Source organism: Phyllostomus hastatus, unplaced genomic scaffold (genome assembly GCF_019186645.2).
Source record: "Phyllostomus hastatus isolate PE091 unplaced genomic scaffold, TTU_PhHast_1.1 phas_contig_17, whole genome shotgun sequence".
Taxonomy (NCBI): Eukaryota; Metazoa; Chordata; class Mammalia; order Chiroptera; family Phyllostomidae; genus Phyllostomus; species Phyllostomus hastatus.
In genome coordinates, this window is record NW_025333664.1 from 14,040,697 (window position 1) to 14,056,762 (window position 16,066).

Consider the following 16,066-nt stretch of genomic DNA (forward strand, 5'->3'; position numbering starts at 1 on the left):
AGGTCCTTTCAACTGTATCCTGAGCAGAGATTTTGGTTGCAAGCAACAGATGCACCCAGCACCCTACATTTGAATTGCTACATTTTTTTTTTTAATATTTTATTTATTTATTTTTAGAGAGGGAAGGGAGGGTGATAGAGAGAGGGAGAGAGAGAAACATCAATGTGCGGTTGCTGGGGTTTATGGCCTGCAACCCAGGAATGTACCCTGGCTGGGAATCGAACCTGGGACACTTTGGTTCCCAGCCCGCGCTCAATCCACTGAGCTACGCCAGCCAGGGCAAATTGCTACATTTTCAAAGTTCCTGTGGAACTGCCCACCACCACAGCAGGCTAGCCTATCCAGCCACACCCTTGGTGGACAAGCTGGAGGGAGAGGGTGGCTTCGTAGCCCAGGGACGACAAGATCTGCTTGGCCAGGGAAGTTACCAGAAACTTCCTGCTTGCTTCCACTGCAGAAAAACCACAGGCAATTGTCCCTAGGTAACAAGTCTCCAGACAACAGGCTTTCCCGAGCCCACAAAAGAACACACACAAGTTAAAGGGAAAAGGAGACCAGGATAATTTATTTGGCAGTCAGATCTTAGGAGGGCAGCAGAACTAGCAAGTAGCTAACTGTGAGCCCAAATGCAGGCATTGAGTTTGCATGTGCTGGGTGCTATGCCGTGCACCCATGGGCCTGGGCCCCAACCTGTGCTTCCAGGTGGGGCTGCCTTGCCACCCTCCCACCTCCTTCCCTGGATCTGGTCCCCAGCTAAACAGAAGCTGCCATCCGCACAGCAGCTTCACTCAGCACCGGACTGCCTGCCCCGCCTCCCTTGTCCACCCCCACCCTGCGCTCGCCAAGGCAGGCGCCTCCTGAATCCCTCTTCCATTCCTAAGGGAAAGCATAGTGAGTCTTTATTTATTTACTTATTTATTTTTGCCTTAAAAAAAACCACCTCACCAGAATAAGCTTTGCTATTTTATCTCTTCCCAACCCATTCCCGACGGTGCCTTAACACCCCAAACTGAACCCTCCGACAGGGCAGCTGCCCCCCTCAGAGGCTGCTCCTCAAGATGAGGGGCAGGAGGGGTGAGATAGTTATACCATGGAGACAGAAATACTGCTTTTTTAAAAAGTCCTTTTTAGAAGGAAAGGTTTTCCAATAAAATTTAAAATTTTTAATTCTTAAATTATAAACCAAATGTTGGCAACCACATGTAGACATGTTTGCTATGGACAAATTAAGATTGCGAGGTCGTACTTTCAAACACAGCTTCAGAATTAGTTTAAATAAATCAATACATTTCCTCAGAAATTGTATGATTTCCTTCAGCTTACAATTCATGATATGGAAAGTTGAATATAACGTTAAATAATTTACTCCCTACCCTAAAAGCTATAGAGAACTGAATCACTATTAGGACCGAATACGAACAAGGCTTTAGCGGCTCAGTGGTTTTTCTTAAGAGGACACAGAAGCCTCGGGAAGGCCACACCGTCAGCTGAGCTGGAACTGAGCGTCCGTGGGAGCCCCAGCTCTGCCGCAGCGCACAGGCGAGTCCTTGCACTCTGCTGCCCCAGCCCCTCACCAAGCAGCTTCAGGTTAGAAATGGAAGACATAGAAAATCATACATCCTACGTGAAATAATGAAGATAGTGAGAAATAGTGTGTGCAAAAAATAAACTTTAAAATTCTATACTCCAACATCATGTATGTCTAGGAATAGGGTTCTCAACTGAGTTAATACTTGAGATAATCTCAGAGGCGTCCTCTTGCAGACTCAGACCCCAGGTCTCGCACGACGACGGGGAGAGTGGTCTTCGGTTGGAACAGGATGGGGCTTCGAAGCAGCCGGTCTACGGGGCCTCGGGGGCGGGCCTCGTGAAGGGGGGCATGGGAACCGTGTGCGGGAGTCTCCTGGGTACACCGGGCCGAGTCCTCAGCTCGGCCTCTGCCTTGGCGACCTGCTCCTCCATTCTGGCCACACTGGCGCCGACTGCCCCGACGAAGGCCTCGAGTATGTCCACACACTCGTCTGCCCTGGGAGGCGGGTCCTCCAGGCTTGCGTCCAGGGCCCCGCAATGGGCAGTGGTGGACAGCGTGGCCCCTGGTGGTGTGGCACACCCGGTTCTGGTCCCTTGTCCGCCCACAGCCGAGGCACTGCTGTGGCTCTGAGGCACACTGCCCCGTCCCTGCTTCAGGCCGCCCCTCTCAGGCCGCCCCGCCGTCCCCTGTGACGCCCAATACTGCTGCTTTTAACGTAATCCCCTGTATCTTTCAGGCCGGGTCGCGTTCCCCATCGTGGGCAGTGTGCCCTTGTGCTGTGTCCCCCTCGGGCAGGCGCTGTGCTCCTAGGCCCTGGCTCCAGGGCCAAACTGCGGGCATCGACCCTCCCACCCTGCCCGGCTGTGGTTTTAAAGCTGCAGGACAATGTAAACTTTGTTTCCCTGGCCCAGCAAGGCTGCTGCTGCTGCTCCTCCTCCTCCTCCATTCTCAGGAATGTCAGCGGCTCCTCAGAGCCTCCTGTGCTGCCGGCTGAGGCAACCTCTCTCTCCAAGGGGCTGCAGCCGAGGTCCTGGCCCCACAAGATGGGAGGATCCACCTCCAGAAGTCAGGGCCAGATATGTGTGCTTAACACGAGACACAGTACAGTTTCTGCCCCCACCCCGGCTGGGTGTGGAGGCCCCAAACGGTAATACATCTCACTGATGGCTTGGTTTTTGTCTGGCATTCACTGCTGGAACCCAGGCTCCAGGATGCGAGACCAGGAAGGCTGCCACGCAGGCCGCTTCCAGCAAACCCAGTTCACGGCATTCCAAGAGGTATGCAGCCACCTGCTGCTGTCCACGGGGCTGGGGCACAGCTAGAGGCGGTTGTCTCCATTGACCCGAGTCCTTCGTGGGGCCCTGGACAGAGGGATGGGTGTCCTTACTGGCAGTGGGGCCTTCCAGCCTCAGGGCACAGCCTCAAGCCAGACAATTATTGTGTAACTCCGGTATCCCCAGGAGAGGAAGGGCACCACAGGGTGATGGGGCCACTCCTTTCCGTCTCGCCGGCACCCCCCTGACAGGCTGCACACTGGCCACCTACCTCCCCGCCCGCTCACCTCCGTTCCCGGCCGTCAAAGTGGTCTGCAAGATGCTCCTGGGAGATGCGGAAGTCCTCAAATGGCTGCTGGTAGCGCGCTTCGAAGGAGCCCTCGCGGCCCCGGCCGTGGAACAGCTGGGCTGAGGCATCAGAACCCCGCTCCCGCAGGGACGTACCACCGAAGGGACTGAGGTCACCGTTCTCCTGCTTCAGCGAAGGGAAAGCACACCGGGTCAGTGAGCCCCCTGCACCTCCTGAGACTGCAGCCCGGTAGGCACCCCAGGCACTGCCGTTACCTTGGCAGGGAAGACATCGACCTTGACCAACAGGGAAGCCAGCTCCAGGTCTTCACTGTAGTTGTTCTTCAAAGGCACTGCTCTGTACCCTGGGAGGAAAGCCTGGCCCTCAGCCTGGGAGGGAGCTAAGCCCGGGCCCCGCCCTCCCGCCCCCGGTCATGGGCAGGGTCCTCACCTGTCTTCAGGCCTTTCACCGGGAAGGTAGCCTGAGCCAGGAAGTTCTGGTCACTAAACATGTCTTCCTCATAAACGACAAAGCGCAGGAAAGCGAATTCAGGGTTACTGATCTGGAAGTGGAATGGCTTTGCCGGCCACACAGGATTCAGGCCATTGTCCACTGCGAAAGCAAGGGCAAAAGGTCAGAGGCCACCACCAGGAGAAGACGGGGTCACTGGTGCAGAGGGGAGGATGAGAAGGGTGAGTGGGGAAGGAGGGCTCACCCACAAACTCGGTCTTCTGCTTGGTGCTGTCGTACTCAGCGCCGGCCACCTCGATCTCCACAAAGGGACACACGATGCCTCGGCCGTTCTTTGGCAGATGCCGGGCACCTAACACCTGTAAGGCAGGCAAAGATGGGTCCTTCCCGCTCCCACCAAGTCCCACCATGCGGTGGAGGCAGTGCGCCCTCTGCTGGGCTCCAAGGACACTGTCTGTTAAGTCCCTAAGAGCAAGCAGCTCTGACGGCAAAAATTCAACTGACTTTGTCTTAGCTTTAACCAAAATTTCCATGTGAGTTTCTGCCATCTACTTCCCATTAAGTCCGTATCTGTTTCAACATGGAAATCTTTCAAATTACTTTCCCCTGGGAAAAAAGGAACCTCTTCTCTCAGGGGTGGATGCTCACCCCATGCTGCTTTCCCCACGCCTTCAAGACTCTGCTCAGGCCCCAAGCATCCTGAACCCCACATCACTGGGGACCTCAGGGGTGCTCGCGAACTGCTACAAAGGTGTGAGAGCTCCAGGGCCGGGGCCAGGGGTGCTGCTTCCGCTGCATCCTGTTCTCCTGAGTGCAGTGCGGCCTAGCTTGCTCTGGCCCCTGGCTCAGCAGCACTAGCTTCCTGCCTGTCTTCTGCCTACTTCTTCCAGGCAGTGGCGACCCTCGGCTTGGACGCACGGGCAGTCTGACTCCTTAGTGCCGAGAACCAGCCACATTCAGCCCCTGGCCAGAGCCACTCAAGAGCCGGCCCCACTGTGGAGACTCATAGCTGTCTTCCTCAAGCTCAAGAACAGTCCAGTGCCCCTCCCCAGACCATTAACCAGCACCGCACCCCTGACTCCTGAAATGAGCCCCAGGGGAGCAGCCCCTTCCAATCCCGAAACCTACCTCGATGCAGATGGCGCACGGCTCCAGCCCTCGGAGGCTGCTCTTGTCAAAGGGGTCAAAGGCCTCGTCCCGCATGGTGCTGGGCTGCAGCACATAGCCACAGTGCCCGCCGGTCATGAAAAGGGCCTGGTTCATCTGCATAGGTTTGTCTGCAAGAGCCAGGTTGGTGGCCTCCAGCCCCACTGCCCGGAGGCGCCCCTCCCCGCCCCACAGGGCACCTCCTCACCTGGGGTCTGGAAGTTGAGGGCCACCAGCTGACTGCCACAGATCCACATGGGCAGGGGATCGTAATTGGAGGAGTCCAGCCGCTGGCCCTTGGGGTAGATGCGGGAGAGCTGCAGTCGGTTGTACTGGAGGAACTTCTTGCCTTTGGCCTTGTTCACGTATTTCTCGGCCTTAGTTTCCGGGAAGGACGACATGTCCCGGTAGCAGGCGCGCTCTGTGCCAATCTCTGAGCCACACAGGGAGAACACTTTCAGAGCCCCACTACCCAACCCCCACCGCCCCGAGGGACTACACTCTCCTCTTACACCCCCCTCGGAGGGCACCCACACACATGCACACCCCGCTGGGCCTTGGCCCTTACTCTCTTCGTCGAAGGGGACAGGCCGGCAGTAGACTACCAGCTCGGAGAGCTCCAGGGCGATCTTCTTCCTCCGCTCCATCATCTTCCCCTCTGTGAGCTAGGGACACACACAAGGCCCTATAGCCCCGGGCTGGGGCCCCACCCAGGAGACAGCAGCCCCACCTGCCTTGGGCAGTCTGCTCCCTCAGGAGGTGCTCTGGGTCCCTCCCCGCCATCTTCCAGACCCCGCTGAACCATAAACAAGAGCCCTCCATCCTCAGTCTCACCTCAGAACCATGCTTCTCTGCCCAAGGACACACTCGGAGGGAGGGATCCTCACCACAGCCCACGCCCCAGTGACAGCTCAGGGTCCTGGGGTTGGCTGCACTACCCAGTAATGCTGCCGCCACTTGGTACCGAACCTCTTTGAGATAGAAAGGCCACCTACTGGCTCCCCTGTGACTTCACTGGGGACTCAGGACCCTGCCTTAGTCTTCTGCACCCCAAGGACCACCCACCACCCTGGCCAAAAAGCTCTCCCACCTCAGCTCCTCCCACTCCAACACAACCATCCACTTCCACATCTCGGTGACAGAAGCCCCCTCTCCACAGGCTCCACCACGAGGTCCTCTCACCCCTGGAGGGCCACCCCCACCAGGGGCCCCTCCTGCACTCGCAGACTCGGATCTCCCGCTCTCAGCCTACACTCTGGACCCTCCCCTTCGCCCCGCAGGCCTGCTGGTGCCTTCTCCTTCCAGGCCGCGCCTCTGGCACGGCCCTCGCACATCCCCTCTCTGCTTGGCTCACAGATGCCCACTGTCCAAAGCAGCCACAGGTCTGTTTTGTAGCCCCTCCACCCCACCCCAAGTGACCAGGACAAACGGCCACTAGCCATAATCCCTTACCCTTGAAAGTACTTCCTCCTCTCGGTCCCCCAGGCTCAGTGGAAGGGGCCTCCCTCCTCCAGAAGGCTGGCCCTTCCGACCAAGCTCCTGCTCCCTCTCCTCCCACCGGCTCCTCCAGCAGCTGGTGTTCACGCCAGCCCTGCGTGCCCTCTGCTCTCTCCCAGAGCCTGGCCCCTCCCCAAAGCCCACTGCCAGCCAATGAGCACTTGCAGGTTCTCATCGCGCCTGTGTGTGCCTCCCCGCCAGCGCTTCCCAGGCTGCTCCTCCTGCCCTGCAGTCCTCAGCCCTCCTGGGCACCCACACCTGCCCCCAGCCCAGGACTCCTCTTACCTCTGCCCCATGGAGCCAACTGCCCACTCAGGCCCACCTGGACGTCCCACATGTATTTCAACACATCCTCAACATGCCACGCCGCTAGCCACCTGTCTGCTTCCCCTGATCCCTGGCAGCGGGCTCTCACCCTGGCGTCTGCGGTCTGGGCCACTTCGCGGATCTTTTTCACCCAGTCCTGCAGCTCCTCCTGTGAGTCGGCAGCCACATCCAGGGACCACTGCGCCACCGACGCCATACTGATGGAGAAGACGAAGAGCCGGTTGTTCTTGCCCTCGGGACGGATGGCTGAGGGAACAAGACAAGAGCTGGGATCAGACACTTCTACGTGCCAGGCACTGCCAGGCCGGGGAGGCCAGGGCTTGAGCCCTGTCCGATGTAGACCTCTACCTTGAACCCTGGGCCTCTCCCCACCCCTCCTCCAAGTCTCTGTCACATCCTGGGACCCAACCCACTAGGACTGTGGATGTCAGCTAGCTGTGGGCACCAACCATGGCGCTGGCCCAGGGTGAGCACGCAGGATCAAAGCTGGTGCAGAAGGGAACCTGGGGTGGTGTCAAGGGGGCGCCCAAGAGTGGGGAGAGGGAGAGTGCGGGCAGCCTGTGGGGCCTGCCACTGGAGCACGGAGACAGCCCCAAGAGAGCCTGGCCCTTAGGGACAGTGGTCAAGAGAAGGGGACAGGGGCTCACCAATCTGACACGATGGCACATCCAAGACGCCCCGCAGCAAGTCCCCCAGGGGGCTGTTCTCATCCAGGTGCTGTGGGAAGCAAAGCCCGTGGGATGGTCAGCACATCTCCTGTATGCATGTGTGAGGGGACATCTGGTGCATGTGACAAATACATCTTACAAATGTGCACATGGCCACACAAGTGTAGCACGTGTGTGTGGAGACCAACAGACACCATGGGGTATGACAGCTGCACAGCCTGACTCTGTGATGGGGGTGAGAACCCTGTCCCGCCAGCAGCTCTCGCCTCACCTCCCTCTCCGGCTCCAGGGCTGCTGGGCTGACCATCTCCTCCACGTAGTTTGACGGGAACCAGAGCTGCTTCTTCCCACCATAGTCTCCCCGCCACCTGTAAGAGCCAGGGGCGCTGACCCCCAGCAACCACCCAAACCCCCAAGGGAGGGCATCTGTGGTCAGGGGCCCCCACATCTGAGCCGGGCCAAGGCAGGCACTGCGGGCAGACACGTGGGACAGACGGGCCCGTGCAGGGCCCCGGGGACGCAGCTCACCAGCCTCCGTCCTGCTTCTCCACATTCTGGATGATGGCGCTCTTGGTGAAAGTCAGCTCGTCGTCTCTCTGGGCCTTGTAGTCGAAGAGGGCTTTGACCGCACACTGCAGAGAGGAAGCACCCCTGAGCGCGCAGCCCCTGCCCTCGCGGTCCTGGCCGGGCCTCGCGTGCACACGCATGCACCTGGGCTTCCCAGCTGGGGCTCAGGCAGCAGCAGGTGGCACTCGGTCCTCACCACTGCCCTGCAGGAGGCTCAGGACAGATGTCACTGGGGACAGAGCCAAGCCTCTGCCAAGGAAGCCCCTTGGGGTCCAGGCGGAACCTCGTGAGCCATGCCTGGGCCATAGGGAACACGCGAACGTGCCCGAGGCGTCGGGGCTGGCGTGCTGGGAGTGTCTGCAGGGCCCGAGGTCCTCCTCGGGACCCGGCCACCTGTGGCCATGGCTGGGACCCCACCCTTCCTCACTAGAAAAATGAGAAGGAGCCTTCTCCTGGGCTCCCTGGCAGCTGAAGGAAAGGGGGGAAGGAACAGGGCACAGCTCTTACCTCTTAGGGAAACAGGCAAAAAGAGGAAGATCTGACAGATCTTCACTAAATGAGGGAACACATGGCAAAAACAAAGTTTTCTGTCAAATGGGCCCCGCCCCTGCCCCACTGCTGCCCAAGGAAGAAACCAGGGTTACCCCGGGGAGCAGTCTGCAGGGTCCCTGCTGACCCGCAGGGACGGGGGCTGGGGAGGGCTGGCCCTGCGAGCGTTGCGGCCACTCACCAACCACACATCTCTCACCACCTCTCAGGCCGCGGAAAACCACAGACACCACTTCTCCACAAAGACCACAGATGGGCCCTGAACTGAGACGTGCAAGCCCCAAGCAGCCGGGGACTGTCCCCAGCTTCCTGTGCCCACAGGCCTGAGGCTGTCTGTACCTTGAAAGTCGGCATAGGGTTCGCCTCCACATAAAAGCCAGGGTTGCGTCCCTCATACAAGGCCCCGTAGTCAGGCTCCTAAGGGACAATGGGGTACGTTAACGCCCAGAGATGAAAGGGGCGCTGGCAGCCATGTGCCCCCTTCACTGGCGCCTGGTCCACCATGGTCCCCCCACCATAGCGGGGATGGCCCCGGCCCCGCCCACTTCCTCTCTCCAAGGTCTCAGCCGAAGGCCCACCCGCCCAGGGTCTCTACAGCACAGCCCCACAGGCACCACGCCCTCAGGGCTCTGCTCAGCGCGTGTCCCTCACCACTGAGCCTGTCCCCCGGCACGCTCCTCTCCACCACCGGGCCCCAGCAGATGGCAGTCCTCTCTCTGGCCACCCGTGCCCACTGATGACAAGAGTCTCAAGGGGACCTCCTGTGCTAGACTCGCTCCTTCCTTCTACCCAAGGCTGTGATCCTGGTCCAGAACCCCCCGCCCCCCCCACCACCCTCTGCTCCATCAGGTCCTGCCTTTTCACTGGTCTCACCCTGGTGGCCTGACCCCCACAGCCACACCTCTGCAGCCTCCTCTCTCCGGACCCAGGGACAGAGTCCAGCCCACACCCAGCTGGATGAGCCTCAGCCTCGGGCCCACTCTCCCTGTGTGGGCTCCGGGGCCTCCTCACCCTGGCACACAGGGGACCTCGCTGCTTCAGTGCCTGTCCCCCACCTCCTCATCTGCCTCACTTGTGCCCAGCCCTGCCCTGCCCATCTGGATCTCCCCATGAGTGGTGGCCTGCCCAGCAGTGAGCCAGGAGTCAGAAGGGTCACACTCTCCCCGCTGCTGCACCCCCTCCACCACCGGCCCTCACAGCCGTGCCGATCTTCTCCAGCGCCTCCTCGTTGATGGGATAGCGCAGCTTCATCTTGCGGTACAGCGGATGCTTCTCGTAGTAGCTGATGAGGTCGACGAGGCTGTCGAACTCCGAGTTGCCCAGCATCACCGTCTGGCCCTCCTGCTGCACGCGGCAATGCTTGATCTTGCCCTCAGCCCTCGACAGAGACCGAACAGTCACACAGGGGCCCCACTGCAGCCCCTCCCCACCGCCAGCACCCCGGGCCACACCGCTCACCGGAAGGAGATGGCATAGGAGTTGGGCTCGTTCCGTTTCCGCACCAGGAAGGCCCCATCACGGGGAACCCGCATCAGCATGTGCTCGGCCTGCGCTCTGGTCAGGCTTGCGTGGTACCACCTGAGGGCAGGCCCGAGTGAGGACTCCGCCGCCCCCACCCAGGCCCCCACCCACATCCCCATCCCTGCCCTCACTCTTTGCTCTCGTGGGCATTGGTCTGTGGGACGGGCTCCGAGAGGCGCATCTCAAACTCGTTGCAGCGCAGGGGCACCTGCTGGTAGTGCGTGATGAGGTCATAGAGGGAGTCGAAGACAAGGTTGTCTGTCAAGAAGAACTTGGGGGTCCCGGCATCCTGCCGAGAGTGGATCCGGCAGTGCTGGACTTTCCCATTCCGCCTGAAGGAAGGGGGGGCAGTGAGCGGCGGCCTGAGCCCCAAACGCCATGCACCACCCCAAGCGAGAAGCCGAATCTGAAGGAGGGAATCTGAGGGGGGCCTGCGGGAATCTCAGGCCCAGGGCACCCTGCGAGAGGGCGGCCACACGAACCAGACAGGTGTGTGGGTCACCCGGGAACCAGGAACAAAGACTGTGGACCACGGCTGTCTCTGGGTGGCGCCACGCCCGCGTGTGCCAACCCGGGGAGCGAGTTACCAGAAAGAGAGGGTGTAGTCGCCCACAAAGGTCTCGCTCTCGCGCACGAGGAAGGAGCCGTCGGGGGCCCCGGTCTCAATGCAGTACTCGGTCAGCAGGCGCTCGGCGATGTGCCGCCCGTCCCGCCCCGCCCCGAGCTTCCCGTGGAACCACTTCTCGTTGGAGTGCAGCTCTGTGCTGCCGCTGGCCTGGGCAGGGGCGGGCGACAGCAAAGGCACTCGGTGACTCTGAGCCCAGCCCGGTCCAGCCCCCAGCCCCGGGCTGGCCCCTCACCTCCTTGGGCTCTTCCTCATCCTCGTTGCCCTGGTCGTTGCTGGTCTCCTCCGAGTAGTAGATCTTGCTGCTGGTCAGGACGAAATAGTGCGGATACCACTCCTGGAAGAGACAAAGCGGGACCTGTGACAGGGCCCCCCACCTGCCCTCGGCCCGGCCCGGCCCGGCCCGGCCCTCACGTGGTTCACGGGGTCCTCCAGGTAGAGGATGCCGTTCTTGATGGAGTTGCTGATGTCGTTCTCGGAGTACATCACGGACGCGGGCACCTCCTCGTAGGCGCTGCCCTCAGCCAGCTTCTTGTGCTGTGGGGGCGGGGGGGCAGGACATGGCAGCGCCGCCCCGGTCCTGGAGCCGCCACTCCTCACCCGGTCTAGACCGAGAGCTGGCGCGGCGGCTGTGGAGCCGCACTGGGAGGGGGTCCCCACGGCCCATCTCCCCTACCTTGATAAGGATCTTCCTCTTGAGCTGGTTGGGCGAAGGGAGCCCATCGGCGGCGATGTCCACGGGCTTGGTGAGGAGTGTGTCCCCAAGGACCTTCCTGAAGTACTGGGCCATGTTCCTCTGCTGGGCAATGCTGCAGTGGTCCTCAATGGACAGGATAACTGGGTACCTGCAGGGGCAGGGGCCGGTGTGCTGACACAGGCCCTGCGGTTGGTTCTGCAGGGTCGACACTCAGTCCCAGCAGCAGCGCCCAGGGCCTGTCTACAGGAAGCGATCCCCGAGAGGATGCGGGCCCTGGCCGCCGGAAGGGTGGCTGAGTGCTGCAGGGACACCTCTGGGACTGCTACAGACATAAGTCCCAGATCGGATCCATCACAGAGGCCGCCCCAGCAGGGCAGGAGAGATCCCACACCAGACAGGTCAGGAGAGATGAGACGCAGCCTTTGGAGGGGGCCCTCCTGATCCCTTCAGTGAGGCAGGGGAGACCAGTGCCCGGGCCCCTACCGGCCCCCCAGAGCTCGTCCCACAGTGACTACAGCTGCGGGGTGAAGAGGAGTTGTAAAATGGGACTCGTTCCCTGGGCTGTGCAGGAAGAGCTGGCAGGACAATGGCCGAAAGAGGTCAGGGTTAAGAAAGGATCTCGTAAGGACAGGAAGAACTTGACTGTACCCCACAGGCTAAAGAGAAGGCCCCACGAAGGGGTCAGGGTGCAGGAAACGGGGAACAACGTGGGAAGCGATTCGAGCAGCAGGAGAGGGTGGGGACGAAAGGCAAGTGGCATGGGGACAGGGCATTCGAGGGGACCCTCTGCCTTCTGTTGCAGGAGAGAGCTGGAGCCCGGCTGACCCTGGGCCCCCACCCCACTCACTCTGAGGCCACAAAGGCGTGCTCCTTGATGGTGTGCAGAACGTCTGAAAACTTGATCTTGGTGGTGAGGGTGTGTCCGTGGTAAATGACCGGCATCCCGTCGGGGCCGTCCCAGCAGTCCACTGGAGGGCCACACGACTGCGGTCAAGCGGGCAGGCCTCCCGCCCCCCTCCCCCAGCCCGGGCCCCAACGCACACTCGATGCAGCGGCAGCCCATCCGCAAGCAGCGGGCGTAGGCTTCCAGAGAGGACTCGCTGGAGAACTGGTCCCCGGTCAGGTACCTGGACGGCGAAGGACAGGCAGGGAGGTCACGCGAGCCCCTCCCTCCCCTGGTCGGGCTGGATGGGGCCCGGGCAGTGCTCACGTGTTGTGGGAGGAGGAGATCCAGTAGTGGGAGAGAGGGTTGTTCATGGAGTCTGGGCACACGGCATCCAGCTTCGCGTTCCACACGCTGTTCTCTTTGGAGAACAGGAAGGTGACAAACTGCGCGGGAACACACGTGGAAGGGAAGAGAAGCTGGACTGCCGCCCTGGCCCGCCAGCACGGGGGTGGTGGGGAGGAGAGAGGGTGCTCAGTCTCCACCAGGGCAGACAGGGAGGGCACAGGGGGAGCACAGTGGCACCCCTGGCAGGTCAGCTCCTGGAAACCCAGCGGCGTCCTGGCCAGCCCCGCCTACTCTGTCTGACAGCAGAGGTGGAGGCAGGCCTCACCTCATCCAGGGAGAAGTATGGCTCCTCAATCTCTCGCAAGGGGTCTTGGAGGAAGTCGAGCATGAACTCCTGCACCTGGAACCGGTCGACAGCCCACAGCTCCTGATGGGGTGGGCAGGGTGGGCGCATGTGAGAGGTCCCAGCCAGTGACAAGCCCAGCCCCGCCCCTCAGCCGGGCACCCTGGCCCAGGCCCAGCCCAGCCATACCCTCTGGTACTCGAGGAGGAACTGCTGGAACTCAGGAAGGGACACTCGGCAAAGCTCCGGCCGTTCCCCTGCCCTGCAGGAGAGAAGGGAAGTGCCTGGCGGCCAGCCGGCTGGTGTGGTCCGCAGACAATAAGGGGACCCTTGAAAGGCAGAGCTCAGCTCCCAGCCAGCAGAACTGCCCGGAATGATCCTGCATGGCTCACCCCTCCCACCCGCAGAAGGTATCACCCAGTTGGGGGACCCTGCCTCCCCACTTCAAACCAAACCTCAGGGCGCTGGCTTCCAAGAAGGGGAGGTCCATCTGCAGGAGACAGAACCTGGTCAGAGCGAGAGCCCCTGGGAGGCCAGGTGGGGAAGGGGCTCTCAGGAAGAAAGGCTGGGGTGACAGGTGGGGGTAGGCCTCAAGAGGAGAGCTGGAAGAATGGCACCCCAAAAGCCCCCAAGGAGGGCAGCAGGGCTGAGGCAAGCAGGGCTGGGGCAGGAGAGCAGGGGTGAGGGCCACGGGAGGGCGGGTGGCTCATGCACCGTCTTCTGGGCGCTGTACATGAGGCTGCGGTACAGCTGAGCGAACTGCCCGTAGGTGATGTCGCTGCTGCGCTGCTCCAGGTCCTGCATGGCACACAGCAAGACTTCCTGGTCAGGCCCACTAGCGAAGAGCTCCAGCCTCCCCGCCCACCCACAGGCAGCTGGGAGGCCCTTACCGTCAGCCGCTCTCGAAGGAAGCGCATGTTGGGGACCCGGTAGTTGACCTGGGACAGCATATTCTTCAGGTCCTTGGCTGAGATGCTGAGGAAACACGAACATCTCCAGTAGCATCACCTAACCTCTCATGACCTCTGACCTGTGGACTGAGCCCACCTGGGGCTGGACAGGTAGGTAACACTACTCTGGAGCCTGGAGTCCAGAGGGTGGGGCTGGATCAGAGCCCTGGGGTGACCAAGGGAAGTCCCTTTTCTCTGAGCCTCAGTTTCTTCATCTGAGCAAAGAGAAGCCCAGCATTCTGGCAAGACAGGTGTGCCCAGGCTCAGTAAAGCCCCGTCCCACCAGCACCACTGCACCTGCACCTCTGGACCCTCAGCCCTCTAGGTGGCAGCTGGCCCATCTTGGCAGACGGAGGCAGCGACTGCTGCAGATGCAGCTCACACAGGGCTCACCCACAACCTCCGTGGGAGGGAAGCTCAGCAATGAGCCTGCCCCTGGGTCGCTAGGAGTCTGGGCCTCAGCACAGACGTGGGGGAGGAGAGGGAAGGTCACTATCAGCTGGAAGCATCCCTGCCCTCCAGGGGTGCCCTGCTGGAATATGGGGCAAAGGGACACTGCTGGGCCAAGCAACAGAATGTGGGCAAAAGAGGCCTTCTCTCCTGGAAAGGGGTGTCAGGGAGGGGGGACGGGAGCCCCTCCTCCACCCACTCAAGAGCCTGGCAGTCAGCACGCAAACTGCGCAAATTGCCGAGGGGGTGGAGCTCTGCACTGAGTGGCCCCAGCCGCCACCAGCAAGTGCTGCTCAGAAGCACCGGCTCTGCACAGGCGCCAGCTGTCTGGCCCTCAGTCACTGGGAGGTGGGCCACAGGTTCCTCACTCTGTGGGCACAAACTTGCTGCATCACTAGACTTTCCCTCTGGGGACTCTGCCATCAGCATCACAAGCAGGCTGTTCTCTCTGACACCAAAACACCTGTCTTGCCCCTGCAGACCTCTTCTACCCCACCCCTTCTCCGCTCCCCTTCACAGCAACGCCTTGAAAGGTCATCCAGGCCCCCCCCCATTCCCTGAGCCCCTCCACTGTCTCAAGGTTAGCCACCTCTTAATAGCCACCTCTGTGCTATTAAGTCCAATGAGCACCCATCTCCCCCACACTTGACAAGGCCTGGCACAGTGACCAACCACTCCCCTCTCCCTGGCTTCCGGAACAGTGCGCCGCCGGGTTCTCCTCTTATCTCACAAGCCGCCATGTTGCTGGGTAAGTTCCTTCTTACCTCTCCGATCCCCAACAGCCAAGCGGCCCAGGTGAATCTAGCCTCATGGCCTTCCGTATCATTTTAATGCTCCCCAGGTAACATCTTCACCCCAACCTCTCTCCCGAAACTTGATCTGCCCACCTGCCCACTGATATCTCTGCCTGGACATCTAAGGGCATCTTGAAACTTAACACTCCCCAAATGAACCACTAAGTCCCCCACGTGTGCCCCCCCCCCACAGCCTTCCCCATGACCACCATTCTCATTTCCTCTTCCCCTCACACCCCCAAATCCACTGCTTCCTCCCACCTCTGCCCTGGCCCAAGCCCTTTCCTCTTCCACCTGGGGCGTTGAGGTTGGTTGCCCTGGCCTCTCTACCAGCAGCAAGCGGTCCTGTGTAACCGAGGTCAGGTTGGGCCACACCTCTCTTCCAAACCCTCCATGGTTTTCCACCACTTTCACAGCAGCAGTCAAAGGTCCTTACCACGACCTGGTCTTGTCCCCATCTCTCCTTGGGCCCTCTGGCTATCGCACCATGGTCTCAAACCCATGAGCTTCAAGGTCCCCCTTTACGCAAACTACAAGCTGCCCTGACCTCTTTCCGGACACCCAGAGCCAGTTTGGCATTCCCTGTCTCTGCCTGCCACGGCGGGACACCCAGCTTACTGTCCCTGGCCTCTCTTGCCAGGCCGCACCACGGCCACCGGAGGGTTTTCAGCAGGAAGCTGCTTGTGCCAGAACCACCTGTGCACCCCTGAACCCTGCTAGAGACAGGTGCCCCGGGGCCTCTGCTTCTTTGGGCAGCTGCCCGGAGGCAAGGCTGCTGCTGTGGGAGCGCCAGCGCAGCACCTACCGGTCCTCCCGATTCCGATCCACTGAGTAGAACTGCTTCCGCAGCCACCTGCAGAGAGACACCTGCAGTCAGGGCCACTTCTCCGGCCAGGCCCAGGCCCAGGCCCAGGGAGGAGACGAGCAGGCAAGCGGTGTCCCTGCCTCCCTGCCCATGCTTCCTAGACCCCGAGGCCCCAACCCCACCCACAGGGTCAGCGTGGCTCTTACCTCTCAATCTGCAGGGGTGTGGCCGCCTGCAGCGTGTCCTCTGTCAGCCATGTCAAGCCCTTGATCCACATGTTCACTTCATCCTCAGATGTAGCTGTGAGTGGGGGACGAGCAGCTGAGCTGAA

The 16,066-nt window shown here is 61.0% G+C and overlaps 1 protein-coding gene across 2 annotated transcripts in view; it reads right to left on the reverse strand.

Annotated features, from left to right (window-relative positions):
- Window positions 1–537: 537 nt before the first annotated feature.
- The window catches only part of PLCG1 (phospholipase C gamma 1), a 35,484-nt gene continuing 19,955 nt past the window's right edge, over window positions 538–16,066 (reverse strand). Inside the window, exons 4-33 of one of the 2 annotated variants that reach the window (XM_045832818.1) lie at window positions 15,942–16,035; window positions 15,736–15,783; window positions 13,627–13,711; window positions 13,451–13,534; window positions 13,192–13,226; window positions 12,926–12,998; window positions 12,719–12,820; window positions 12,373–12,491; window positions 12,204–12,289; window positions 12,010–12,130; window positions 11,142–11,310; window positions 10,880–11,002; window positions 10,701–10,802; window positions 10,428–10,615; window positions 9,972–10,172; window positions 9,778–9,897; window positions 9,517–9,697; window positions 8,659–8,736; window positions 7,732–7,835; window positions 7,475–7,571; window positions 7,183–7,252; window positions 6,624–6,781; window positions 5,280–5,376; window positions 4,920–5,144; window positions 4,694–4,842; window positions 3,810–3,924; window positions 3,545–3,706; window positions 3,370–3,458; window positions 3,093–3,277; window positions 538–2,892 (exon numbers count right to left, since the gene is read on the reverse strand). In XM_045832818.1, coding sequence (XP_045688774.1) covers window positions 2,850–2,892; window positions 3,093–3,277; window positions 3,370–3,458; window positions 3,545–3,706; window positions 3,810–3,924; window positions 4,694–4,842; window positions 4,920–5,144; window positions 5,280–5,376; window positions 6,624–6,781; window positions 7,183–7,252; window positions 7,475–7,571; window positions 7,732–7,835; window positions 8,659–8,736; window positions 9,517–9,697; window positions 9,778–9,897; window positions 9,972–10,172; window positions 10,428–10,615; window positions 10,701–10,802; window positions 10,880–11,002; window positions 11,142–11,310; window positions 12,010–12,130; window positions 12,204–12,289; window positions 12,373–12,491; window positions 12,719–12,820; window positions 12,926–12,998; window positions 13,192–13,226; window positions 13,451–13,534; window positions 13,627–13,711; window positions 15,736–15,783; window positions 15,942–16,035 — 3,503 coding nt within the window. In that variant the 3' untranslated portion in view covers window positions 538–2,849. Of the gene's footprint in view, window positions 2,893–3,092; window positions 3,281–3,369; window positions 3,459–3,544; window positions 3,707–3,809; window positions 3,925–4,693; window positions 4,843–4,919; window positions 5,145–5,279; window positions 5,377–6,623; window positions 6,782–7,182; window positions 7,253–7,474; window positions 7,572–7,731; window positions 7,836–8,658; window positions 8,737–9,516; window positions 9,698–9,777; window positions 9,898–9,971; window positions 10,173–10,427; window positions 10,616–10,700; window positions 10,803–10,879; window positions 11,003–11,141; window positions 11,311–12,009; window positions 12,131–12,203; window positions 12,290–12,372; window positions 12,492–12,718; window positions 12,821–12,925; window positions 12,999–13,191; window positions 13,227–13,450; window positions 13,535–13,626; window positions 13,712–15,735; window positions 15,784–15,941; window positions 16,036–16,066 lie in introns of both variants that reach the window. The other variant, XM_045832817.1, reaches the window with a different exon arrangement.